This window comes from Phialemonium atrogriseum (assembly GCF_030411735.1).
Source record: "Phialemonium atrogriseum strain 8032-3 unplaced genomic scaffold QBC33scaffold_11, whole genome shotgun sequence".
NCBI classification, from domain to species: domain Eukaryota; kingdom Fungi; phylum Ascomycota; class Sordariomycetes; order Cephalothecales; family Cephalothecaceae; genus Phialemonium; species Phialemonium atrogriseum.
Genome location: NW_026848148.1, coordinates 409,609 through 435,316, shown reverse-complemented (window position 1 = coordinate 435,316; position 25,708 = coordinate 409,609). Strand labels below are relative to the sequence as shown.

General features: G+C 55.4%; 10 protein-coding genes across 10 annotated transcripts; 5 read left to right on the top strand and 5 right to left on the bottom strand.

Annotated features, from left to right (window-relative positions):
* Positions 1-139: 139 nt before the first annotated feature.
* Positions 140-692, top strand: QBC33DRAFT_585762 (mitochondrial ribosomal protein L27-domain-containing protein; the record flags this gene model as incomplete). The annotated part of the gene is made up of 2 exons (XM_060431449.1): positions 140-325; positions 402-692. The coding sequence occupies 2 exons, from the start codon at positions 140-142 to the stop codon at positions 522-524; spliced, it is 309 nt and encodes a 102-aa protein (XP_060283963.1). The 3' UTR covers positions 525-692.
* On the bottom strand, positions 631-3,621 carry QBC33DRAFT_537234 (Alpha/Beta hydrolase protein). Its single transcript, XM_060427772.1, has 4 exons — positions 3,447-3,621; positions 2,333-3,340; positions 2,013-2,280; positions 631-1,919 (listed from the first exon to the last, which is right to left on the bottom strand). Exons 1-4 carry the CDS (start codon positions 3,507-3,509, stop codon positions 787-789), a joined length of 2,472 nt encoding a protein of 823 aa, XP_060283962.1. The 5' UTR covers positions 3,510-3,621; the 3' UTR covers positions 631-786.
* A 313-nt stretch (positions 3,622-3,934) lies between these two features.
* Positions 3,935-6,220, bottom strand: QBC33DRAFT_450610 (uncharacterized protein; the record flags this gene model as incomplete). Its single annotated transcript, XM_060424569.1, has 3 exons — positions 3,935-4,951; positions 5,031-5,522; positions 5,579-6,220. The coding sequence occupies 3 exons, from the start codon at positions 6,218-6,220 to the stop codon at positions 3,935-3,937; spliced, it is 2,151 nt and encodes a 716-aa protein (XP_060283961.1).
* A 472-nt stretch (positions 6,221-6,692) lies between these two features.
* On the bottom strand, positions 6,693-7,152 carry QBC33DRAFT_537230 (uncharacterized protein). Its single transcript, XM_060427771.1, has one exon. It carries the CDS (start codon positions 7,080-7,082, stop codon positions 6,861-6,863), a length of 222 nt encoding a protein of 73 aa, XP_060283960.1. The 5' UTR covers positions 7,083-7,152; the 3' UTR covers positions 6,693-6,860.
* A 575-nt stretch (positions 7,153-7,727) lies between these two features.
* QBC33DRAFT_57585 (Rad4-domain-containing protein) lies at positions 7,728-10,579 on the top strand. Its single transcript, XM_060430861.1, has 2 exons — positions 7,728-8,618; positions 8,671-10,579. The coding sequence occupies exons 1-2, from the start codon at positions 7,815-7,817 to the stop codon at positions 10,396-10,398; spliced, it is 2,532 nt and encodes an 843-aa protein (XP_060283959.1). The 5' UTR covers positions 7,728-7,814; the 3' UTR covers positions 10,399-10,579.
* A 1,045-nt stretch (positions 10,580-11,624) lies between these two features.
* QBC33DRAFT_585750 (kinase domain-containing protein) lies at positions 11,625-13,490 on the top strand (the record flags this gene model as incomplete). The annotated part of the gene is made up of 3 exons (XM_060431448.1): positions 11,625-12,228; positions 12,290-12,617; positions 12,671-13,490. 3 exons carry the CDS (start codon positions 11,625-11,627, stop codon positions 13,080-13,082), a joined length of 1,344 nt encoding a protein of 447 aa, XP_060283958.1. The 3' UTR covers positions 13,083-13,490.
* Positions 13,491-13,755: 265 nt separating this feature from the next.
* QBC33DRAFT_585746 (uncharacterized protein) lies at positions 13,756-14,689 on the top strand (the record flags this gene model as incomplete). Its single annotated transcript, XM_060431447.1, has 1 exon — positions 13,756-14,689. One exon carries the CDS (start codon positions 13,756-13,758, stop codon positions 14,425-14,427), a length of 672 nt encoding a protein of 223 aa, XP_060283957.1. The 3' UTR covers positions 14,428-14,689.
* Positions 14,690-14,693: 4 nt separating this feature from the next.
* Positions 14,694-16,579, top strand: QBC33DRAFT_619246 (uncharacterized protein). Its single transcript, XM_060432729.1, has 2 exons — positions 14,694-15,567; positions 15,622-16,579. The coding sequence occupies exons 1-2, from the start codon at positions 14,828-14,830 to the stop codon at positions 16,400-16,402; spliced, it is 1,521 nt and encodes a 506-aa protein (XP_060283956.1). The 5' UTR covers positions 14,694-14,827; the 3' UTR covers positions 16,403-16,579.
* Positions 16,580-16,779: 200 nt separating this feature from the next.
* QBC33DRAFT_57371 (uncharacterized protein) lies at positions 16,780-18,111 on the bottom strand. Its single transcript, XM_060430714.1, has 4 exons — positions 17,912-18,111; positions 17,665-17,826; positions 17,475-17,561; positions 16,780-17,413 (listed from the first exon to the last, which is right to left on the bottom strand). Exons 1-4 carry the CDS (start codon positions 17,922-17,924, stop codon positions 17,157-17,159), a joined length of 519 nt encoding a protein of 172 aa, XP_060283955.1. The 5' UTR covers positions 17,925-18,111; the 3' UTR covers positions 16,780-17,156.
* Positions 18,112-19,154: 1,043 nt separating this feature from the next.
* Positions 19,155-21,014, bottom strand: QBC33DRAFT_57420 (putative 2-dehydropantoate 2-reductase). Its single transcript, XM_060430740.1, has 2 exons — positions 20,783-21,014; positions 19,155-20,591 (listed from the first exon to the last, which is right to left on the bottom strand). Exons 1-2 carry the CDS (start codon positions 20,873-20,875, stop codon positions 19,494-19,496), a joined length of 1,191 nt encoding a protein of 396 aa, XP_060283954.1. The 5' UTR covers positions 20,876-21,014; the 3' UTR covers positions 19,155-19,493.
* Between the last annotated feature and the right edge of the window lie 4,694 nt (positions 21,015-25,708).

The following is a 25,708-nucleotide window of genomic DNA, read 5'->3' as shown; positions in this document are numbered from 1 at the left end:
TCAACCATGAGATGACGATAGGTAGTAACTAAGCCCGGAATCGAATCGACCGCCTCTTCTCCGAGACGAAACAGGTCACCCCTCATCCTCCCATACCGACATGCCATCATAAACCCCGGTTCTCAACTGAATCGCAACAATGAGACCAACACAATCCCTCGCGAGCACGTACCGCAAGCTGCGGCTTACGACGAAGGACATGAACAAGGGTTTCTACAAGGGCAACCGGACGGGTACAATGGGCCGGCACACAAAGTACGGAGGCTACGTGATCGACTGGAAGAAAGTGCGGACGTATGTGGCTCCATCGTTGGAAAACTTCAAGGTTGGTCACCACACCACGCGGGGGGCGGGATGACGCCCAAGCTGGCTGGACCATGTCTTGCTAACGCCAAGAGCAGCTTACTCCCTTCGTGACGAAGAAGATGACAAAGACTCACGGCATATACAACGGTGACGCGGTCGGCCCGAGGAACCCAGAGGAATACCTGTCAAGGTGGAAGACCGAGAATGGCCTTGATTAAAGGGGGGGTAGGGAGTTGGGCGCGGGCTGCGTGGTACGATAGCATTGGGGCGCAAACCGCTCAGCGGTCGCATTCAAATGCAGGGACGATATGCCGTCTCAACAAGCAGAAAACTTGGGGGTATATTGGTTGGTTGTGAAACGACTGTGTGTATATCTACATCTTGTACATCATCTGTAAAAGCCGGGCAAACTATATATTCATACGCTCCTCGATTTCAACCACGAATACTAACCATGAATGAGGAATATACCACCAGCCCTCAATCTCTGTTTGCCTTGGGGAGCTCCTCGGCCGCCGTCGTGAAGGTCTCCAGGCCCGGTCTCTCCCCCACAGGAGCTCCACCCTCCTCCTGTGGAGTCCCAACAGGCGGTAGCTGGGGCTGATTGGGACTGCTGGCCAACCTGTCGGTCCCCGTAGCAGGGCTCTTCGGCCTCGGGCTAGGCTGCCTCGAAGGACTAGTTGTCGAATTGAGCGTTATCATGCTTGCTGTGTCTGCCTCCTTGCCCAGACTGAAAGGCATGGCGATACCCCCGATTTTGGGCCGTTTTCCTGTCACCCCTGTAGCGGAACTCGGATCCAGGAGGCCTTTGCCCGGTGATGACTCCCCAATAGCGTCCTGGTTGAGAGCCTGACGGGTCAGCACAGGAGGATTGTCCACGGCCTCGCCAGACTCAGTTGATGGCTTTAGCTTTCCATCGTCATTCACGGGCTTGGCTTCTTCTTTCCCCTCGGCCGGCGTAGCGACCCTGGTCTCAGCTTCCTTGCCAGCCTGCCGCTCTCTCTCTACCGTCTTCTCGTCGTGTTTAGATCCCCAAAGTGACCATAACGCCAGGCCTAGGCTACGAGTCCTCTTCTTCTCCCCCAAATCCGCTCCAGCCTTTCTCCTGCCGGCAAGTGCGCTTGGGGGCGGTAGTTCTCCGTCGCCAAACCCCTCGAAGCCGCGTACCATGTCTTCCAGCCGCTTCTGGTGGACCCGGACTTTGTGCCGGTAGAACCGGGTTTCCCAGTGCTGCTTCTGTTCCATCCACTTCTTCACTGGGCCAACCTTGATGACGCCGACAAGGTCACGGTCCAAGGAGCAGCCGGGCAGGTCGCAAGCCGGGCCAAGGGGGAATACGTCACCATGTCTGGTCACCCTGTGCCTAATCATATGGTTTATGAATGGCGGGAGAGGATCTCCGGCCTTTCCAACAGACCCCTCGGGCCTGAGATCATTCGGCACAGGCTGTTCGTCGGCATCCGACGAATCAGAGCCAGATCCGGATATGACAGAAATATCATCATCGAACGGTATGTCGACTTCGGTTCTCTGGGCCCTTGCGAGCAGAAAAGCGCCGAACTGGGCAATACTACGGTAGATATATTTCGCTGGCTGTGTGAAGCTCAATGTTGCTGTTTTTCGAACGCGTTTTGTTAGCGACTGGTTAATTTTCTTCCAATACTTCCAATGCTTTGGCATGGTAATAGAAATTCGGGCTTGCTTACTAGCAACGTGGCAGAGGTCGTCCCAGACCTCGAGCTTAACGTCTGTCGGCTTATAGCGTTTGATTTGGGCTCGAGCGATGTCATCCAGCTGCGCTTCGGGCGGGACATATTTCTTTGGGTCGGCAAACTTATGGGCGAGATAGATCTGTTCGTCGCGGAGCATCTCACCACCTCCAACAACAACCAAGACAGGCGGCAGGCCTCCCAGAGTTGGCTGCATCACAGGGCTGACGAGAGGGTGCGCCAGAAGCTCATTGGTAGTGTACATCTAATCAAAGTCAGTTCGTCTCGCGGCTGTGGGGTTTTCTCTCCACGCTTACCTGGATTTGCTCTTTTACCTCGACCGGCTTGCCGTCAATAACAAGCGACAGGCGATGTGTCTTTTGAGCAATGTCCTCAACTGTAGGAGTGCCATCGCTGGCCTTGCCGTTTTTCGACCTCGCAGATCCGGGGACGCCACTGCTGGTATCCGAGCTATTCACACTGGCCTGGTCCTTTGTCTTCTGTTCGATGACCAGCTTCTTCAGCTGCTCGAGTTCCTCCTCATCCGGCGGTGGCCATGCCTCGGATGGTTTGTGGTGGAAGCCACCCGGCGGAAGATAGTCCAATGGGCACTCTCCGGCAACGCTGGGGAACGAGTGGGTGAGGTCTGCCCATGGGCTGATGAGGATGGCGCCAGCTGGCAATGGTATCCCTTGATCCCGCATGGTGACCAGCATCGACACTACCATGCCACCACCAGCAGAATCGCCTGCCAGGATGATATTTTGGGGCTCCTGGTAGGTCAGTAGGTGTAAATAGGCTGCCAGGCAGTCCTGTAGGCCGCATGGGAAGGGGAACTGGGGGGCCAGTCGGTATCTCGGCGCGAATACCCTCGCCTTGAGCTTCCGCGCATGTCGTTGCATCTGATAGCGGTGCTCGTCGACGCTTCCAAAGAAATACCCGCCGCCATGGACGTAGAACATGACCCGATTTCCCGGATCGGCCTTCTTCTTCCGCTCGTTGTACTCGGCCCTCATCTCAATCCATTCTGCCTTGAGGGCTGATTTGCGCCATTGCCACCACTGTTTCCCCCCAACCTTGCGAATACCCTCGGGGCCCAGCTGCTCCCGGAGCAAGTTGGCAGCCTCCGCTAATTTCACCTCGGGGACCGTAGCCTCCTCAACTTTGACCCAATGGGGGTGGGGAACCCATTGAGAGGTGAAGGCCTGGACCTCCTCTACCGTTCTCGTAGAGGCGAAGGCCAGGAAAGTCCGGACCAGGTGAAGGCCCTCATCATAGGATAGAAGCGCTGTCGGCCGTTGCCGTAACGGCTTATGGTTCAAATACTGTACGCCGAACTTTAGCAACCGAATCTGTAGCCTGCCGTAGAGGTATCCAGAACGCCGGAGTCCTCTATCATTTCCAATTGGCCACGCCGGAACCAAGACTTACGTGTTTGAAGAAAGTGGAGACAACGGTTGGCAACACAGCCAGGCTGACAGAAGTTGTATGCATCGCGTGTGACTGGTAGGGCTGGTGAATAGGTATGCCGAGGTTTTACTGCATAGAATGCCGACCCGGTACAGTTAACTATACATAATTACATTGGACCTGGGCCTGGGTGATTTTATTCGTTTCACGAGCCAGTGATGTCATAAAGGGAGGCCGAGCGGCTTAGGCCGCCTTCCCCGTCCTTGCTTGGGACAGTTGAGAGCCCCGCATTAGTTGCTATTCGAGTTAAGGTTGCCAAGGCGGGCATCAGAGGAGGTCTACCTATTCTATATAAACACATGGCAGAGTCGGTTACCCTTCTGCCCCGGAAAAATGCATGCTCTCTTAAAGACTCGGAGCTTCTCCCCAATCTTGCTGTTTCCACCACATAGTGCAAATGTTTTCCAGTTTGAATCCTGGGAAATTTGAGTGCCGTGCAAGATGCCCTCCTAGTCTGTATACATCGGCTCTCCACCAACCACGTGCATCGCCATGCCCATGTCAGCGTGGACGGCTCTCCCATGACCGAGCCCAGAATTGGGTTGGACTTGCTGTTGGTTTCCAGTTGTCTTCCACTGCATCGCAACGTTCATGGGTGACGTGGACCGGCTCAATTCCATCCCCCCGTGGCCAACGTGGGTGGCACTTGTAGAATTGGCTCTCCTACCCGTAGAATTAGCAATGACAGCGAATCGCGGCCGTTCTGCGCCCCTGGTCCGCGGCACATCCAGCTGAACTGCATGCTGTTCGGGCATCGAAGCAACTTGTTGACGGGCTTGTTCTTGGTGCCGAGACTGGTGCGGCTCGGGGGCTGCATTCATTGCCGGGAATCCCAGGCCATCATCGTCTTCCATTTCTGCATCAGCATCTTGGTCGCTAATCTCATCGTCATGGTCAGCGCTGGTGGTGACAACAGAAGGGGGGGCGCTAAGAATGTTGGTGTTTGGGGCGGTTGTCGACGGGTGGCGACTAGCGGCGTGGGCATAGCCCTTCGGTCGTGTGCCAAAGTGGTGTTGCCCCGGCCGAGGTGGATCCTGAACGGCTTGTACGGCATGGTGTTGTCGCGGCTGTGGGACCTGATTCTGAGCTTGGGTTGAGCTACCAGGTGCAACGGCGGCGGCCTCGTTGCCATCATTCGTCCCCATTGAGGAAGATCCGGCTTGAGAGGGAGGCGCGGAGGCAGCCTGTTCGAGAGGCCGCTGGGCATCCAGACCACTTGTCGACCTTGTCGAGACGATGACGTTCTTCCAACGCTCGATAGCGCTTGACACTATCGTTCCCAAGTCCAAATGGCGATCGTCAATGTTCAGACCAACAGTGCGGCGGCCGTGAACTACTGCTTCCTCTTGCATAAACGCCACCATGCCCGGTCCCACGGGTACCGTAGTGGGCGGTGATATCTTAAACTCGCGTGGCTGTTGCAGGCGGTTGAGGTGCTCGACGTGGGATTTGAGGTTCGCATTTTCCTGAATATTGAGTTAATTTTTCAATACAGACTCTTTTTCTGGCAGCTGATGATGTTCTTAAACTGTTTGTCAGTCTTACCTGTCTAAGGTTGTGCTGCGTCTCCTTTAGTTTGTCCATCTCGTGCTGTTTCTTCCCGACACTCCTAGCCAGTTCCAAGACCCAGAGCTCGTTACGGCGCTCGGCGGGAAGTCCTTCCCAGATGGTAAACGTAGTTTGAAGGTGGTTGTCCACCTGTCTTTCTAGAGTCTCGGCCACCTTGAGACCCCTGTGTGCAGCCTCCTGCGCCTCGCACTTGAAAACTGTCGAGGATGGAGGGTATTGAAGGTCTTCATTGACCGCTGTCGTAACAGTCTCGCAGGTAATCCTCCATTTTCGGAACTCTTCGGCGAAATATGTGCGTAGGGCCTCGTATTGTTGGTGGTCTGGGGGGGATATGGACCAAGAAGTCGTCGTGGGATGTTGGGTGGACGAGAACAGGGTAGGCGGAGGTTGAAGGCATTGGAGGGTCAGTGCTGGAAAGTCCAACGCTAAAGGTTCGAATTCGAAGGGCATGGAGTGCATATCGATGTGCTGCCTGTTCCACCGGTTGTCAGTGACGCCACAAGGGCTGCGTGGGCGGTTGAGACATACTTTGCCGCTCTCCATGACCCGATCATTTCTCGCAGCGCCAATTCGGCAGCCCTCGCGGTGTCTGAAGCATCCTGCACCTTCTGCTTCATGTCGAACTGGGACTTCTGGATTTGTCGGCTCATGGCTCTCTGCGCCGGCTGCGGCGGCATGGCCGCGAGCCAAGATCCCCCTGGTGCCACCTCGCTGCCGCGCCTGCTTGGTTCACCATTCTTGGGGATATCATTGATCACCCCTGTGGCTTCCCATGGGGTGATGAAAGGGAATCTCGGTGCAGCTGCGTCCTCTCCATGGTTCGAGCCTTTCTGGGCAGCCGGTGTTCTGGCAGAGGAGGATGCGGCATCGTCGGAGGCGGGGCTCCTCCTAGACACGGAGGTTGCGGGAGTGCCGGTCGGCGTCGAGGTGGCTCTCCTGGCTAGCGATGCTCGCGGCTGCCTCCGTGTGATGCCGCCCCGGAGCTTTTTAATCGCTTCCACGTCATGTACGCCATCGGGCGGCTTGGGGTTTTTCTCCTTTATGTATAGGTCGAGATGTCTGCCGAGGGAGGAGGAGGTGAAGGCTTGGCCACAGTAAGGGCAATGCTTGTCTTTAGCGGCTCTCGGTGTGCTCGTGTCGACTGAATTGTCTGGCGTGTTGGCCATGATGGCTTTCTTGGGGGTCGGGTTGTCCGTTGCGTAGTCAAGACCCAAGACAGGGATAATCCGCGATGGTGGGAGCGCGAGGGTCGGAGATCGACCTCTGGGTTAGAGTGAAGTTGAGCTTTAGCAATTGCTCCCAAGGAGCACGGCGTTCGCACACCATAAGGCGCACGCGAGAGATCGGCCAATTAGGAGCTGTTAGGAGCTGCGAATGGTTCTTCAAATATCTAGGAGTCGTCACAATAACATTGTTTTCGTGAAGTTGTCGTCTCTCTGGGTTGGATTTTCGTTGATGCCCCTTTCCCCAACTCCCGGCAGGGGTCTGCCGAAAGCTTGCCTATCGATAAATGCTGGGATTTGTTAGCGCTGTTCTCAGGTACCTAGGTACCTATCTACCCGAGCGGGCAGGCACCAGGTCGGCAGGGGCCACTACCAGGGAGGTCCACCTACCTACGGATCCGTACGTAGGTACCTACCTGCCTACATAAGGTAACTTATTAGTTTGTACCTACCTAGTATTTGTGCTGCGTGCTCTCCCGCCTTTTCCAGAGAAAATGGAAGAGGTCGAAAATTGGCGGTGACAGACCGACTATCTTGAGAAGTGCATTGGATTGGACTTTACGAAATCTAAATGGTAAAGCAGTCAAGCTAGTGTAGGCTGGGTGATGGTTGTGCTGGCTGTGGTTGTGGAGGGGTGTGGTGGTGGTGATGAGAAGATCGTCGAGGGACTGAAAGTCCCGGAGGGACCGGGGTCTGACAGTGGCAGACCGACTGTCTGACCGTGCTTGGTTGAGGCAGGTAAAGGAAAGGTGAATTGAGCGATAACCACTTTCCAAGTGCAAGGTGAGGTTGAGAGGCTAGGCATGGTTTTGAAAATAAAGTGAGAGGTCAACCAAAGGTGATAAGAAATGTATCTTGGAGGACTACCAATGTCATGATATGACCCTGCTGCCTGCGTTGCAATATTTGACAAAGTAACGTTAGCCTCTATCTTCCATCGTCTCCCATACATCTGTTGTATTCGTCTATTGCTCCTGGGCACCGCTACAGCGCCAGCTCGCGGATCTGGCTGGGTAACTCCTCGCGGAACTCGTATAGGTACTTTTTGTGAAGCTCAAGCGACCCCCAACTTTCCGTAACTAGGTAGGTACCTACCTACGGATGTGCGAGGTATTCGATCTGTTACTCTGGCGGCTTCGAACAGTCACTTAAGTCTGGCTTACCCCGGTCATGGACAACGCTTCCAGTGCCAACGCAACTCATCGGGGCTCTAGTGTCGCATCTTGTCCTGTAGCCAGCAGGGGAAATGCGCGACCTGACTGATCACATCAACCGGGCCGCTCGGAAGCACCACCAGAATTTCCGGCTAAAATTGCTGCGGATTACCTCCCTGCAGGAGCCATGGGCCAACTCCCATTGCCGTGAGACTTACCAAACTTCTCCACTAGGTCACGTGCTCACGCGAACCCGTTCGTGAGCATCTGCAACGCTTGCGCTTGGCTAGAATCTTGGCTGGAAACGTGACGACAGCGGATGCCCCTGATTACGCTTTGTTTGTAAACGACCGCCATTGCAACTGTAGCACCTACTTTCCAATATGGCTGGAAGAAAGAGACGTGGTGCCCCGCTTGATGACCCAGTTTCTAGCATCTATCGCGAGATGCTTGCTGAAGCTGGTGCGAACTCGGCAAGAGATGGGCAGTCACCCTTAAAGAGAAAACGGCCTGGGGAGAGAAGCACTCAAACCCCGGCGGCAGAAGGCTCTAGGCAGCAGGAAAACGGCCCCCGCCGAGAAGAGGATGCTGAAGAAGAAGAAGAAGAAGATGATGATGATGAAGACGATGGAGTCGAGTTTGAGGATGTCTCGCTCCCTACGCCGACCCTGCAGACTATCACGAGAAACTCGGATGACGAGGAAGAAGATGAGGATGGTGATGATGAGGATGTTCCATTTGAAGATGTGGACTTCGATTTCGAGGCGTTACAATCCATTCCAGCTCCTCTTGGTGATCAGCCCAAGGACCTGAATCTCAATCTCACGGCCCAGAAAGAAGCCATGACTCCCCGCCGCTCCGCAGACAGGCGAAAACCGGTTACGAAGGAGGAGAAGTCGCGCCGAGTCGAGGTGCATAAGGTGCACCTCCTGTGCCTCTTATCTCACGTTTCCCTTCGGAATCGGTGGTGTAATAGCCCCGAAGTCCAGGACGCCCTGCGACCTTTGCTGTCGGGAAAAATGATCAAGTACCTGAATCCTGGGTCTCAGCTCTCGCAATTTGGCCGGACAGAATCCTTAAAGAATGGCTTGCAGCAAGTCGGTGACATGTTTCGAATCAAATTCGCCATCACTGAGCGTGGCATACGGAGAGCGTTGTGGGCAGAAGACAGCCACCAGTTGCAAGATGTACATGACTCAGACTACCTCGTTATGGCCCTCCCTGCTAATGATACAACAGTACCACCTCCCTGATGATATCGAATCGACTTTTGCAAAGGATGACTTCCTGGAGGCCGCAAAGTCTCTCAAGGGCTCGCGGGATGTCGGTGCCCAACTGTTTTGCGCTCTACTTCGAAGCACTGGCGTGCAGACACGGCTTGTCTGTTCATTGCAGCCTCTAGCCTGCGTTCCCGGAGCCCCAACTATGCCGAAACTGAAAAATCCCAGGACGCCGTCTAAGAGGCCAAAAGCCGATGAGTATAGGGCAGCAATGGCGATTTACGAGACAAAACAGGCCGAGTCCTCAAACTCTACGGACACGCCTTCGCCTCGGAGACGACTCGGTCACCCCCATGCGGCTGCATACCATGTCCCAACGATACCCTCGCCATCCACCGTAATAGCCCGGGCTCCAGCCAACCCAGCCCGGAAAGTCATACGAGGCGAGTCCCCCTTTCCAGTCTACTGGGTCGAAATTCTCGACATCGCCCATCAAAAGTGGCAACCAGTAGACCCATTTATGACACGCACCCAATGGAAACCCAAGGCTCTTGAGCCGCCGGCTTCAGACCGTGACAATTGCATGACTTATGTAGTTGTATTCGAGACGGACGGCAGCGCAAAAGACGTGACGCGGCGGTATGCAAAAGCGTATAACTCGAAAACTCGCAAGATGCGCATCGAAGGCGTCGGTACCATCGGCAGTACGGCCGCAGACAGCACAAGCCGCACGAGTGGCGAGCGCTGGTGGCGGCGTGCGATGCGCAGATATGCCAAACCGTGGCCGACAGATCTGGACCAGATTGAGAATAACGAGCTCGCTGCGGACGAGGCGAAGGAGCCCATGCCGCGTAACGTCGCCGACTTCAAAGACCATCCGGTATATGCCCTGGAGCGCCACTTTCGCCGGCACGAGGTTCTCGTTCCCGGGGCTCAGCCTGCCGGGACTGTGGGCGCCGGTAACAAGGGGGCGCTAGAGCGTATTTACCGGAGACGGGATGTCCGCGTTGCAAGATCCAGAGATAAGTGGTATCGTCTCGGGAGGGAGGTCAAGTTTGGCGAAGAACCCGTCAAGTTCCTACCCAGGCGGGTGACTAGGAAGTCGACGTTCGACGATGACGAAGATAACGATAGCGATGACCCTGACAAGGTCGGATTATTCGGAGACGATGCTGCAGGAACGCCGATATACATGTTTGAACAAACGGACTTGTATAAGCCAGCGCCCGTTGTACGTGGACGAGTACCCAAGAACAAGTTCGGTAACTTGGATGTCTACGTGCCGAGCATGGTGCCAGAAGGCGGCGTCCACGTTGTGCATGAGAGGGCTGCACAGGCAGCCTTCATACTTGGCGTGGATTATGCACCAGCCTTGACCGGGTTCCAATTCAAGGGACGCCGTGGCACCGCCGTCCTGAACGGAGTGGTCATACCATCGGAATGCGAGGAGGCAGTCCGAGCAGCCATTACCGGGCTTGATGATCTGGACGCGGAGATTGAACAAGAAAGGAGGACGCTGAAAGCGTTGCGCATGTGGAGCAGGTTCCTCAAGTCTCTTCGAATCAGAGAGAGGATATGGGCTGGCGCTGATCCAGATGAAGAGGATCGAGCGGAAGGCACCGATCTCGACAAAGGCAAAGGCCGGGCAGCTGATGAGAACATGGATATCGATGACGCACAAAGCGATGTCACTGAGGAATATTTTATGGAGGAAGATGAGGAAGGGGGCGGTTTCTTGATCGACTGATCCCTCATCTTGGGCACGCCGTGGTCAGACATCGACGAAAAATGACCGATCATCTGTCAATATCTCAGGGAGTTTTGAGCATACGAACTTTGTCGATCTGGCTTCTGTGAACAAAGAGATGAGACTTGTCCCACGGCCTCCGCCAACCGAATTTCAGATACGAATGATATATGACCATTACCATGGGATAATCTAACGCAAAAGGCACCGGTTGCCTGATATATGACAATTTGTTACCAACTACTGCAATCAGCATCAACACAGGAAGTCAGGTGCGTCGGCGTACATGTGTATATATTCTGCAGTGACCCAGCTCACAACGGAATGCTTCCCATATCCCTCCCGTCGGCGTCTGCTTCAGCATGTCTCCTCTCCTCATAACTGCCAGAGCCACGCCAACATACCCAGGCGCAAGCTTGTCCCAAGTTGCGACAGCAATCACAACGAGACTCGACACTGCTTCAGTACCGGGAATCAACGAGCTCAGCCCAGGCGCTAAGACCGGTATTATAATCGCAACTATATTAGGCGGCACAATCTTAGGGATTATCGGCCTTGCCTGTCTCCGGCGAACACTTATCGGCCTTGCCTGTCTCCGGCGAACACAAGCTGCCTGCCAACGTGGCCAGTCGTCCGTCGGCCAATTATTTGGCCCGCCACTGGTCGATGAGACCATCGCCTTCCAACCTGGGCCCATGCCGGAGTATCCCGAGGTGCTGAGGACGGGGACCAGTTCCTCCGGGGCTCGACAAGCTCGGGCATGCGAAACGCCGGGAGGCCACAGCTCTGGGTCGGGCAGCAGCTAGCCCGCCTGTCGGACTTGATGAATGTTGGTCAGGGTCTGGAAACACCGACTGGTGACGATGAAGATCCACCGCTTGGAGTGGGAGGAGAAGATATTTGCTCAGGCGACGGTCAACGTGGACATGGAGCAATGGATGAGGCGTGAAGGAAAACGGACTGGGGGAAGTGCATTCCGGGGCTGTTGAGGCAGATGGCAGACGGTGGAACAAACTCATGCCAACTATTGTAAATTCATAAAATAAAATACAGGTCACCGGCCAGGGCTTCGTTAATGTTATGATACAACTTCAACCTAGAGGTAGGTAAGCACCTAGGCCTGTTCTCCGCTCGGACCATACCTCTCTACACCTACATCCATGGATGAAGCACAACACTAGCCAACCTTCTTTGACCATTTATCAACTTCTCTCCAGCACGCGGAGATGCGTCGCTCGATCTTTCGTACAATTTCAAGGCGACTACTGGCTTCGGGACCATGTTCGTCCCTTGCAAGTACATTGCCCAACTGCATACCTCAAATCCCAACCATGTCAACCCGTCGCCCTCTTTATGAGCACATCGACGATGTCGAAAGACTCGACTACTATCGGCCAGGGGGATATCATCCCATTCAGATTGGCGACAGGTTTCAAGACCGATACCAGATTGTGCACAAGCTTGGTTACGGCAGTTACTCGACCATTTGGCTAGCTCGGGATGAGCAAATGGCCAAGTACGTCGCTATTAAAGTAGGCACAGCTGACTACGGCTCCAAGGAAGTCGAACTCCTAAGTCGAATTTCCCCCTCTGGAGTCGAAAATAGAGAATTTGGCCGCAATCTGATTCCCCTAGTGCTGGGTCGTTTCAACATCGACGGGCCAAATGGGACAGACCCATGCTTCGTCACTGCGCCGGCAAGATGTAGTCTTGCTGATGCGGCACAGGCGGCGGACTATAGTCCCTTCCAGCTCCACGTCGCCAGGTCACTTTCTGCTCAGCTCGCCATGGCGGTGGTGTATATCCATGAGTTAGGATACGTCCACGGGGGTCAGTACCTTGTCTCGTTTCTCCCTACACTGCAGTAAACGCGAGCTCTAATGCTCGCTAGATCTTCATATGGGAAACATACTTCTCCAGTTGCCAAAGCTTGACTGCCTTTCAACCAAGCAACTTTACGACGAATTTGATCCCCCGGACCCCGAACCTGTTGTTAGGGTCGATAAACAGCCGCTCACGTCACCAAGTATCCCCACCCACGTCTACTCTCCAGTCTGGCTTGGGAAACCCGGTGACGAGGTCTCGCTTCCCGAATCCAGGATCCTCCTCGCCGATTTCGGGACGGCCTTCTGCCCTGCAGAGGAACCGAGGTTTGAGTCCTACACACCTCTTCAAAGTCGACTACCTGAAGTAAGATTCGAGCCGACAGAATCCTTGTCGTATACATCTGATATCTGGAGTCTTGGGTGTGTGATATGGGCGATTCTCGGAGTGAGCCGTTTCTTGACAGCTGGTTATTCGGCCCGGACGACGCCACCGCGGATCAGGTTGATGCCCTAGGACCGATGCCGGATGAATGGTGGGAGGCGTGGGAAGGGAGGTCGAAGCATTTTATCGGAAACGGGAAGCCGAAGGAGGGGAGGGAGGTATGGACTTTTGATCAACGATTTGAAGATACGATCCAGGCGCCAAGACGGAGGAAGGAAACAGAGGGGATGGATAAAGAAGAGAGGGATGCTCTTTTCGAGATGGTAAGGGGTATGCTTGTTTTCAGACCTGGTGATCGTCTGAGTGCAAGCCAAGTGTTGCGGACGGAGTGGATGAGGAAGTGGGCAATTCCCGAGGCCGAGAAGACTTGGGGGCAGAAATTGCTCTGCAACAACCGCTCGTCCAGAAACTCGTAGGCACGTACCTGCAAGTTGACGATCACGCACCGCCCACTTGAAAGGGGTAGTGGTTTGTCAATCACCTTCCAGGTCAACCCCAAGCTCGCTCAGTAAAGCGTGTCGTTCGCGTGCCCTCCGCACCTTCATAGTGCACGACAATCAGCAGCATCATGTACGTCCCTTTCTCACGCTACAACCAGCTCCTTTTTAACCAACCCAGCAACCTCACCGTCCTCATGGCTCTCAACGGTGAACCCGGCTGGGTCTGCCTCATGTGCTGCAACTACCTAACGTATGTCAGAAAGGAAATCACGGGAGGGAAGAAGGATCAGGATTGATCAAGGGTTGTCTTTCTTCTCAATACCACGGATTATGTCCGGGCTGATAGTAAACGGTAAATCTGGCGAGTTCAAACCGAGGTTTAGAGGCGTGGCCTGGTCTTTTTTGCGTAGCGTTCGTAGGGATCCCTCTCGGTTGGCTCCAGTATACCCTGCCGTAGTAGTACTCCGGTGAATGCACATTGCCACCGTAGTAGAGCGGGACTTGGTCATCAATAGGAATTTCAACATTTCATACGAATTTGTTCTAAATATCATACCTGATTATACTGGCGAGCTTGACGGAATCGGCACCCAAGGGCAAATGGTTCCGACTTCGCAACAACTCGAGAATGCATTCAAAATAGATCAAAATGGGCAACAAGGACAAATCCACCCTGCCCAAGAACTGGCCCGACTCGATCCGATACCTCAGCTCGCCCATCTACTCGCCCCAACTTACAGCAGCCCAGTTCGCCGCCATCCGCACCCGCCCCGCCGATGCGCCGGAGGACACGCAGGCCTCGCTAGACGTGCTCAAGCCCGGGCCCAGCGCAAGCGTCCGCATCACCCCCATCTCCGACCCGCAGCACCCGGCGTGCGGCCAGAGCGGGCTCTTCGCGGCGCGGGACCTGAGGCCCGGCGAGCTGGTGGTCGCCTACGTGGGCGAGGTCCACCCCGGCGCCGGCGACGGCAACCCGCATGCCCAGTCCGACTACGACCTGTGGCTCGACCATGCGGCCGGCGTGGCCGTGGACGCGGCCCGGGCGGGCAACGAGGCCCGCTTCGTCAACGACTACCGCGGCGTGCCGGGGCGGCAGCAACAGCAGCAGCGGCCCAACGCGGAGTTCCGCGAGGCGTGGGACGGCCGGCGCGGGGAGAAGGTCATGGCTGTGTTTGTGCTGCCGGCTGGAAAGAAGGCCGTGGGCAGGGCCAGGACGGTGGGGATCGTCAAGGGGCAGGAGATCCTGGTGAGCTACGGGAAGGGGTTCTGGCAGGAGAGGATGGCGGAGGGGGAGCTTGGGGGGGATGGTCCCGAGTCCTAGGGGCCTGGAATGGCGGCGTAGTACGATTTGGTACCTTGACCCAATGACGAACAAATGCAGCACTCATTGTCTCCCACGTTATCGAGAATCGTAGGCATCGTGCAGTTGTATCGAAGAAGCCTCCTGCCAATTACCATGTATTACCCGGCAGGCTATAGCAAGATATGAGCGACTGGCAATGCCTGCCAAAAGATGCCTGCCAGCTGGATGCTCCTAAAAATGCCAAACTCATTATACCTGGGGCGCACATACCCGGCACTTGGCGCCCCCACATGACGACAGCGGGGTCCTTCCCAACTTTCCAGCGGTTACACTTACATCCGAGCAACATCCTCATCTCACTACACGACGCTGCCCGAAATACTGGCGTCCACTATACTCTCCATCAGCAATCGTCGCCATGGATCCTCCACCAACCACACAACCCTCAGCTAGCCGAACCACCCAGCCGACAAGCTCCGTCAAGCTTGAGGAGCTCGACCCCTCTGTTCCGCACTACTTCATCCCACCCGCGAAACGCATCAACGAAGGGGGCGACGTGACCCACTTTCTAACCTCCAAGGCGTACCGGGACATCGGCGTCTTCGTCCTCCAGCTCAATCGCGCATTATGCCCCCGCAAGACGCAACCCCCGGCAGCCAGCGGCGAGCCCGCCCCGGCCCAACCGCCCCCGCGCCTAACGGCTCGCTCCGCCGGCGGGCACGCACGAACCTTCACGCTAAACGCACAGCGGCAGGACGCCCCTTCGGTGCAGAGGCTGCGGGAGCTACTCGATCGGGTGGAGGCCGTGGTCGAGGAGGCGCCGCCGGATTCGGGCCCGCGGAGGTTCGGAAATATCAGCTTTCGGAGGTGGCATGCTCTGCTCGAGGAGCGCTCAGAGAGCCTGCTGAAGGAATTCGTGGCGCCTGAGGTGCTGGGATTTGGCCGCGGCGGCGAGGAGGAGGGAGGGGATGGCCCGATTGTGGAACTGAAGGCGTACTTCTTAGGCGCGTTTGGCAGCTCGCAAAGAATGGACTACGGGACAGGGCACGAGGTGAGCTTCTTGGCCTTCTTAGGCTGTCTGTGGAAGCTCGGGGCCTTTAAAGACGGCGGTGAAGATGGCGAGATTGAGCGGAGCATCGTGCTGGGAGTCATTGAACGGTATGCGGTCTGCGTCCCCTCCTCTTACGCCGTTAACTGACCCTCGTTTCTTAGGTATCTCAAGGTCGTCCGCCGTGTGATCCTCACATACACCCTCGAACCAGCTGGGTCTCATGGTGTCTGGGGCCTCGACGACCATTCGTTCATTCCTTACATCTTTGGCTCCGCACAGCTCACGCGACCTATCTCGGAAGGCGAGCCCATGCCCACCGAGGGCTCCGTCGCTGGCGCTCCCAAGCCCTCAGATGTCGTCAAGTCCACGGCAGTCGACCTAAACCGCGGAGTCAACATGTACTTCGGCGCCATTGGTTTCATCAATGACGTCAAGAAAGGCCCGTTCTGGGAGCACAGCCCGATCCTGTTCGATATCTCGGGCATCAAAGATGGCTGGGGCAAGATCAACAAGGGCATGATCAAGATGTTCAACGCGGAGGTCCTCTCCAAATTTCCCGTGGTCCAGCATTTCCCCTTCGGATCCATGTTTTCCTGGGAGACTGACCCGGATGCGGCCGTGCCGATACAGACGGTGCACATGTCGAACCAGCCAAGCTCTGCCGCCGCGGGGGGTGCGAGGGCGATGCAACCGCCGCAGCCAGGAGGGGCCGGAACAGCGGCCCCGTGGGCGCAGGCTGCCGGGATGCCTGGCGGAGGCTTGGGAGGGCCAGGTATCCCCTACTCCAGGGCCCCCTGGGCCGCGGCCGGGAGCAGCGCACCAGCCTCGTCCTCGCGCGGACCCCCCGATACGGGACCGTCGCCACCGACGTCGTTCCCGAAGGGTCAGCCCGGGACGACGAGTGCCCAGCATACGGTGACCAAGGCGCCGTGGGCAAAGTAGTGAAGGAGTCCAGGTTAGAAAAAAAGGCCAAAGGGTGTTTCTCGGCGTCTTTGTATGTTTTCATAGGTGTGGAGGCTCAAGTTATAGTATGAATGATACCCGATAGACGTAATCAAAATCAGACAAGTCTCTCCCACTGAAAATACCCGTCACGTTGACAAAGCTGGAGGATGAGAGGGCGTACCTGAAGGGGGTATCCTATCCGGCAGTAAATCCAGCGAGCCCAGCCCCGTACGGCTTGTCAAGCATTCATCTTAGTTTAAAAGCAGCTATGTCAAATAGACCCTTGAAGTCTTAAGACAAGCCTCACCAACCCCACGACTGTTTCAAACGGCAAAGTACTTTGGTATTAGGGTATCGATCAGGTATCAAGAAAAGGAGAACTAAACGCATCGCGAAGCAAAGCAAAGTCGTTCCTCATACAACCTCGTGAGAAGCCACAATAGGAACAGCATCATCCATCCATGCGTCGCAAGGAACAGACATTGATGCCCATCCGCCCTCAGTAGCCCTCCGTCCCACGAAAATAAATTGGGAAAAATAAAACCAGCGCCTCCGTAGCAGCTATCATTACTCGTCGCCCGTTTTATCCTCTGGTTGTATAGATAGCCGATGCATCTACCTCCTCGGGGTCTAACGCGTGGGGAAATCATATGCTCCTGCCGGTGCTCCGGGTATCCAGACGTGCAATATCCTGAGGTTCACGGGCGCCAATGTCCGACCAGCGCCGGAACTAGCACATTAATCTACCGATTTAAGCGGTCGCGGCGGCAGCTGCCTCCTCCTTCTTCTCCTCGGCAGCCTCGGCCTTGGCAGGTTCCGTGGCAGCTGGGGTAGCCTCGGTCGCGGCCGGAGCGGTCTCGGTTGCGGTTGCGGTGGCAGCGGCCTCGGCAGCAGCTGGGGCTGTCTCAACCTTGGCCGTCTCCTCAACGGCGGCGGGGGCCGCAGCCGGGGCCACCGCCTCAGCTGGAGCCACTTCGGTTGCCTTCGGCGCCTCGGTGGTGGTAGCATCTGTTGCGGCAACCACGTTAGAATTGGGGAGACGAGATAGGAGTTGGGGGTTTTGACGTACCAGCAGCGGTGGCGGTAGCAGGAGCGGCAGCTGGGGCTTCAGCAGCCGGAGCCGTGACAGCGTCTGCGGCAGCAGCAGCAGGCTCAGCTGTGGCACACTGGTTAGCAATATTCCCCGATTCGCACAGTTTTCTCGTGATTCATATATAGTGGGCGGAGAGCGCAGATGGGGGATAGGAGAGGGTCCTCACTAGCTGGAGCGGCAGCGGCAGCTGTCTCGGTCTTGGTGGGCTCGGCAGCAGCAGTCGCGGTGGCAGCCGGGGCGTCCGCGGGCTTAGACTCAGCGGCAGCCTTCTTCGGCTTCTTGAACAAGCCCTTGAGCTTGGACTTCAAGTTGTTGAGCGCATCAGGAGCTGCGGTGGAGATGGCGGGTTAGCACAAGGCACCGAAGAGAGCAGATGGTAGCAAGCTGGGACGACGAGGGGGTTGTTGACTCACGAACACCCGGCATCTTGACGGTTGAGAGTAGAGATGAACTATCACGAAGTAGAGGTGGATTTCAACTGCACGTCGGAGCGTCTGGATTAGCAAATATTGGTCGTTGTGTTGAGAAGAGGGAGGACGGAGGAAATAGCGAGGAGCCTGGTCGCATGGGAAACAAAGGAGAAACAGACACGGCACAGGTGCTCTAAGATAATCGCACCCCTCCCTAGATACCTAAGATAACACCCATGGGCGTGATTACGTACCTTTGTTTTTTTCTGAGGAGGGCAAACGCTGACAAGAGGTAAGTGAACCAGAGAGCTCCTGGGTAGGATATCAAGCAAACAGTTAAGCAGGAGCTGAAGTTGTGCTGCCAATTTTATATGCAATTTATTTCGGGATGCGATGCGAGATCTCCTCAGATCGTAACCCCAGGTTGCACTACGAGTAGAGCTCCTGGGACCCCCTGAGCTCGTCGCCCTAGTGCATTGCGAAATAGGTACGCTAGCAGGCCTGTACATCCGTAGGGAGCTTAGCTTGCGTAGATATGGCACGTGCGTCTGCCCAAGCGCCAACTGGGCTTCGACATCGCGCAACAGTCGACAAGGATTAGTTGCGGAAAGGGAAACAAACATGTCCAGAAATGGTTTCAACGGAGGGAGTTCCCTCTACACTACGACGAATTATGGCATATGATCTACGACGGCCACCTTGCTCATCAACTGCCTAGACGATAGCTCGCATTCCTCATGTGGCTTTCTCCGCTTCGACGCTCAGGTGCTACTGCGAACCTCGCCGTCCTCCGCATACTCGAAAGAGAAAGCCGGTTCCCTCCCTTCGCAGCGGAATGACTCTATACTCTATGCTTCTGCACTATGTAGTCTGTAATGTGTATCTAGACCATACTCTCCTGCGGTATGTGTGGGTCTAAGTAATGTACGTACCCGATCATTCTCTTTACTAAGGGATGAACCCCTAGAAACAAACGGATTCATATACGGATGTGTATATTTGTTCTGCATTTACGGCTTGTTCTCTGGGCTGTAGCTGGCAAGGTCGCCCGCTGTCTTCTACCATACCCTGCTACAAGGGGGGGGGGGGCTGTCTGCCTCTTGCAGGGGGTCTAGGTTGTTTGCGTCTGTGATACATACACAGAAGACATGTAGATTCACTTGAACCCTGATCCCCAGATTGGGGTGGCATCAACTTCTGCATCGTAGAGTCAAGGCTGGCAAATGGTAGAGCTGTAAACACCGCTCTACTTGAGGTGTCATCTCTCCTACAACCATAATCCTAGGACCTAAAAATCAGTGTGGTTCTGTCGAACGCCGGCGGACAGAGCAATCCCTCTTGGTAGGCGTTATGAATCCCCCCGGTAACAAACGAACAGCATGATAAGGGAGGTGCTGCTAATGCCTGCATATCCATATATAAGATCGCAGTCCCAGCTGTATCCACGGCTTCGTGTTCCAGCTGTTTAAGAAGACGCGAATATGGCATCTTTTCTGCAGGAATTAAATGCATCTAGGAAGTGGGCATGTCCAACCCAGCAGTCAAACCTGCAATCTCTCAGGATTACGGCACCCAGGCCCATCTCTCACAGCTTTCCCTTAGCCCTCTTGCCCTCCACCTCCGCCTCCCTCATCGCCTGCACACTCCTCAGCAGAGCATACAAGCTCTGCAGCCTCGGTAGTTCCACCCCCTTCGCCCTCGCAATCCTAACCGGGTTCCCGAGTATGACCTCGATCTCCAGCGGCCTCCGCGCCTCCCAGTCGAGCAGCATGCTCGGCCGCCCGCCGACATTCCTCTCGGTGCTCCGCAGTATCCTCTCGGGGCCCGCCATCTCCTCGGGGAACGGCCGTCCCAGCACCGCCGGCGCCGCCGCCCGTATCTCCTCCATCACCCCGGCCAAGTGCCTCCTCAGCTCCGGGTCGCCCGCCATGTCCGCGTTGCCGCGGCCCCCGGACAGCACCGCTGACGGGTTAAACGCCGCGTTGATGCACAACTTGTGCCACCGCACCGTCTGCAGCCCCACCTCGTCCGACACCTCCGCGTCTCGTATGCTCCCGAGCCGGCTCCACCAGTCCGCCAGCGCCGCCGTGCACGCCACGCCCCGCTGCGCTAGGAGGAGGAGCTGGGCGGCGGCGGCATCGGCATCGGCCGATGAGTCCCCTGCCGGGACGCCGCCCGCCGAGGTCACGGCCCCGGTTGTATCGGCCCCGCTCTTGGTGGCCGAGGGGGATTGCCGGACCGAGGCCGCGGACGGCGATGATGAGGCGGAGTTGGTGTATGGCCCCAGGTGGATCCTCGTCCAGCGGTTCTGGCGGATCGCCCCGGGGGCCACCTGCTCGGCGCTGATGACGGTGACGGCGCTGACGATGGGCGTCTGCGGGAACCGCCTCCGGTAGGGGTCCTCGACGCCGACGCCGTTCTGGATCAGCACGATGCACGACCGCGGCCCCACCAGGGGCGCGATCAGTTCCGAGTCGTCGGTGCGGTCCGGGAGCGCCTTGGTGGTCACGATGATGTAGTGCCAATCGCGCGCGCCGGCCGCCGCGACCGCGACCGTGGGGAAGGCGGCCGCGGGCGCGAAGGTGTAGTCCCCGAAGGAGTGCGTCTGCATCTGCACCCCATTGGCGGCGATGGCTTTGTAGTTGGACCGCGCAATTAGCGAAGTGTGGATGTTATGGGTGGGCTGTCATGGCGTGTTAGACGAGAAGGTCAGGTCAATACCACCCAGCAGGGGCCCCCATGTTGGCCAATATTGTCCCAGAAATCTGGCGACAATTATTTGTATGCTAGGGAGCACACAAGGGCGTTAACCGGAGATGGTGGGCCGGGGGATCCCGGAGAGGCAGTAAGGGGGTCGCCGCTTTAGGCACGTACATGATGCAGCCTGGAGGCATAGAAACACCCAACAGCTCCTGCGCCAACGAAGACAATGTTAACGGGCCTACGGAAGCTGTTAGCTCTCGGCATGCATCATCGACAGACAGGCTGGATCAGGCATCAAGCGTCCCATCGGCATGGAAGAAGGGAGGTGAGCTGACTTGGACAGGTCTGCCCCAAGAGGCTGTGAAGCATCAACCATTTCGGCAGTCGGCACCTAGCCCGAGGATACGACTATCGGAATAGGAAGAGGCGGTGAATTCCGACGTGTTGATGGCGTGAGTTGGTGTCGTGTAAGGGAAACTAGGGCGAATCAATGTTATCCCACCTGCGTTTAGCTATCATAGAAGCTGTGATACTCGGTGCTTCGTTAGGAATACGAATTATTCAAGAGGCGCTTCCAGACCCACCGAGCTTGGAGACTCGGCACTACCCGGATCCCCGCACAGAAACCTCCCCGGCAACTGGCGGAACTAACGTATCCCACTCGGGCAATCTGTGATGACAATCCCCGGGACGGATCTTTCCTTTGGTCCAGGAACAGACGAGCAATAACAGCAACGCAGTGCTTGACACCACATGTTTAGGCTGGTGCTCACAGATTTGCTCGCTTACTGATGCTACCTGCTTTACATGGTATAGCGGCTCCCTATGATAACCTAGGGCTTGATTCCATTTTCCTGACGCCGAGGAGTGCCGATTTCCAGGTTTTCGAATTGCCAACAACATGATGACATCTCTCCGAGTTCTAGTACCCGCAGTCGAGGTGCAGCTTTGTAGGGAATGCGGGGAACACGCAACTCCCACACTTCCCCTATACCTTAGGTTACCCTAAATACGTAAGTCGGTAAGACCATGATGGATAGGTTGTCAAGGACCTTCGGCTGTCCAATTATATGTTGAATTGATTGATGATACCATCCTAAACTTGACTAATAGTCCCTCCTTATGCCATTGGGAGCTCGACGGGCCAGAAATCACCCGAAAACTGGCAAACAGGGTAGGTAACCCTCCACTCCTGTTTCCCTTCGCGATGCCGAGGATCAAATTCGAAGGCCATGTTCCATTGGCCCGGAACAGACATGCCAAGGTACCTATGGAGGTGCCTATGTTCCCACCTGTACAGGTAAACTAAGTCGAGCGCGGGTGTGCATGTCTTTTCCGTCCCATGAAGCTTTTAGGATCCCCGGGTCCATGGTAACCTACCTGTAAAGTCTTACCCGTTCGATAAGTGTATGTAACCGAGGCTGATTCCCGATTCTTCCCAGAGTATCAAGACGACCTCTCAAATCGGGTGCCCAGCAAATGGTAATTATCAATCTCTGCCAGGAGCGAAAACATCCACATCAACGGGAGTATGACGGTGAATGCCGATATGCACGTCGAAGACGTGATAACTGGCAGGTTTTGGGGCAAAAAGGGAAGACAATGTAGAGCCAAGAAAGCTAAGCTGATACTCATCCAGTACCGTCGACAACCTGATCCTCTCTGGAAGACACCGCCAGAGGCGCGCCAGCGGCTGGCTTCCATGCGGAATTGCCGGGCACTTGCTTTTGTCAACGCGAATATTGTGTTTGGATCCAGGGTTCAGGCAATTCGCAATTGGGCCGAGAAGATAGGAAAGTCGGGAAAGTGAAGAAAGTTGAGAAAGCTGAGGGAGAAAATTAAAAAGGACAAGAAAATTTAAGAGGAAAGAGCAGCGAGGAGTCGGTGAGAGAATGTAGGTCTCCGCTAAGATCACGTGATCTGCCAATCAACTTTCCCACCTGGCAGCAGACAGCTGCCTCTCGATCGAGTGTCGATAACCACACATCGGTATCGACCCGCAAGTGCTCATCTCACGGCTGAATTTGCGGCGAGGTCTGAGAACCCTTGAGGATCCAGGCCGCATACAATCATCTGGATGGCGGAAGGTACTAGAGGACAACTAGAGTTCGGTGGCAAGATATGAGGGCCTGACAGGTTTCGTGCAGGAATTGGTGATGGTCGGCGTGGGGGTTTCAAAGCCACCTTGACAAGGTGGGAGACATGTGACCTACCTCGCTTTTGCTCCCTTGCACTCCGCCAATCATGAAGATGGGGAAGACCCCGGTTCCATCCCGATGTAGACGACAAGCTCTCATCGTACAACCTCATGCGAGGGCAGGTCGCCGTTCGCGCGGGGTGAGAGGCAGCGTCATTGGTCCGCCCCACACCACCGCTTCCTCCTCGAGCCGAAGAGGCAGAGTTGGGGAGGAAAAGCGTTGGAAATCTAAGCACGGTGTGCTTTAACCCTCAGTGAGTGGCTGATTGACCAGAAGAACAAGATGCTACCCCCAATCTCTGCGAGGATAGGGGCGAGACACTGAGGAATTCGAGCCAATTGAGAGGCCGACGTCATATTTCCTGACAGCCTGCCGTTGACGAGAGGGATACCCAGTCTGGCCAATAGAGTGGGGTTCAGACGAATGATAGCTTCTAGAAGGATTGCAGAAGCAGCCCTGTCGAAGGTAATTGATCATGCTCTGATTTTCGGCCCAATTTTCGGCTGCAGGGCAAATAAGATCACGCCTTGCCCTTCAGCCGCCGAACAAGGTGTCTTGATTCCTGATATGGATGAGGCTGCATGTCTTCAACTGAGAAACACGCCTCGGGACAGGTGGGATCAGCGACGCCGCCGCTCATCAACTCGCAACCTTAGAACCCCCAGATCCCACAAGTTGCCAGTCGCCCTAGATAATGACGACGGCGCGGTGAAGGCCTGAAGCAACAAACCAAACAAGAGGAGCATGTGTCGGCTCTCTGTATCGTGGTGGTGCTGGATTGGGCTTCGGTGAAGGTATAGTCGGAAGGGCAAGGGTCGTGTTTCTCACTGTCTGCATACCTAGGTACATTGCTGCGACTTGCGCCGGCGTCAAGTCGTTAGCGCGGTGGCGCTTTCACGTCCACATCCTGGCTGCCTGGGTGTGAACGAGGACCCTCTGGAGAATTCCCATAATCGCCCGGGAGTTACAGCCACCAATTCTGTCGTGTGATGACAGGAGTTGGTGACTAGCTTGACTAGAACCTTGAGACGTGTGCAATCTGGGGCTTAGGACGGGTCGGGATATTGCCTGTCGTGGGGCTGTGAGATGCGACTTAGCGTCCAGGGCTTGCAACAGGAAGGGGAGCTTGGAGTGACCCCCAAGGTCAGGCTCAATCCGTCGTCCAGGTGGCTTGGCACTTTGTGCTAGTGAGGTCTGGTCATTAGGTGATTTGCATGCGTTGCCCCCAATGGCCAGCAGGAGGGACTGTCAAATAACGGCCTGATGGTGTCTTCAGTACCCCGTGCCGTCGGTAATCCCAATTATACCAGGGAGTGTGCAGATCATGTTGGGGGTGGGTGGTTGCCCAGGTTGGCGCCTGCAAGCGCGATAAGTGATTTTACGGCATAATAGATATCAACTTGGGGTCAAGTTGTGGCCAACATGTGGAGTGGATGGAGAGCTCCGAATTTGGAATCGGTATACAATAACCACGCACAGCGAGACCGAGGGGATGTAGCCATGAGGCGGACAGGTGTGATGGTTGGGTGGTTGGTTGGAGAAGATGGTACATCTCTCTGCTGCACAAGACCGTATTTGGGCGGGCTTGGAACTAATGGAAATAAAGGTCAAACGAGGCAAATATCTAAAAGAGGCCGTCGGCTTGGGGTGAAAGAGGGGTCGCTGATGTTTGTGTGCAATTGGAGGTTGCAGAACAGTGAAAATTTTCAGCGCTCCATATTCCTGGGGGGCTGGCAGCTTTTTGGTGGTGGCTTTGAGTGGGTCATTGTATGTACATCCAATAGGGACTGACTGGATCCAACAGCTGCCAAAGCAGCATGGCGAGTGGCACATGTACAGTACAACCTACCTACCTCGCTGGTCGAACTAATGTTACAGAGCCTCGGGCGGAAGATGAGAAGAGATGGAGACAATCCTCTTCGATTGCTAGGAGCATCCTTTCGTCAGTTGGTTTCGGGCATGTCACATTGACTTCTAATCATGGCTACCACCGTAGGCACAGGGTTTCCAATACTGCAACGTGGGTTAGTGTTGGAGACTTTTATTTCCGATCCGCAGGGTCGCATACGGGCCAGGGGAGGTGTCATTTCCCAACGGGGGGGCTAACAGATCACAACAGGCACTCCCCCATCAAGCTCGCTATCTGGCGATGACGTGCCGCATTTTGTCAGCGACCAAGGCCACTCCTTCGTCACATACCTACTAAGTAGTACATGCTGTGGACCTCCTGGCCCCTGGCCGAGGTGGAGATCAGCCACTTGGGCATATTCGGGCCTCTAACCCCGTGAGTTCTACTCTGTGATGGTTTGAAGCCGGCGGCATCGGACTCGTCAACCCAAATTCATGGGAATCTCATCTCAATCTCGGCCCCTCAATCTCACGCCAAGCGCTCAACCGCCAAGAGAGCCAAGCTGAGCACGCCAACTATCTAGCAACTTCGAGTGGTTCAACCACTTGGTGCAATGAGCAATGAGTGGGATGTTCACGGGGGGAGACACTAAGGGAAAAGCTCAGGATCATGCCAAGTTGAGTTGGGAAAATTTAAGTCGCGGATCTGCGTCATTCAACCAGCCAGTCTACGAGACGATCAGTCACCCAGTGACAAGACAAAAATGCAACGTCCTCGAACTGGACAGACGTTGCACAGAGATCAAACTCAATGGCACTTGAGTGGACAGATCGGAGTCAGCGAAGAGGGGGTTGGTGTAAGTGGCTCTCAAGAGAGAGTATGGTTGGTTGCTTGTTTTGAAACCTCTCTCTTGATAGTTTTTTTTTTTTTTTTGGGGGGGGGGAGGTTGTTTTTTTTTTTTTTTTTTTTTTTTTTTTTTTTTTTTTTGTTTGTTTTTTTTTTTTTTTTTTTTTTTTTTTGTTTTTTTTTTTTTTTTTTTTTTTACGCCAC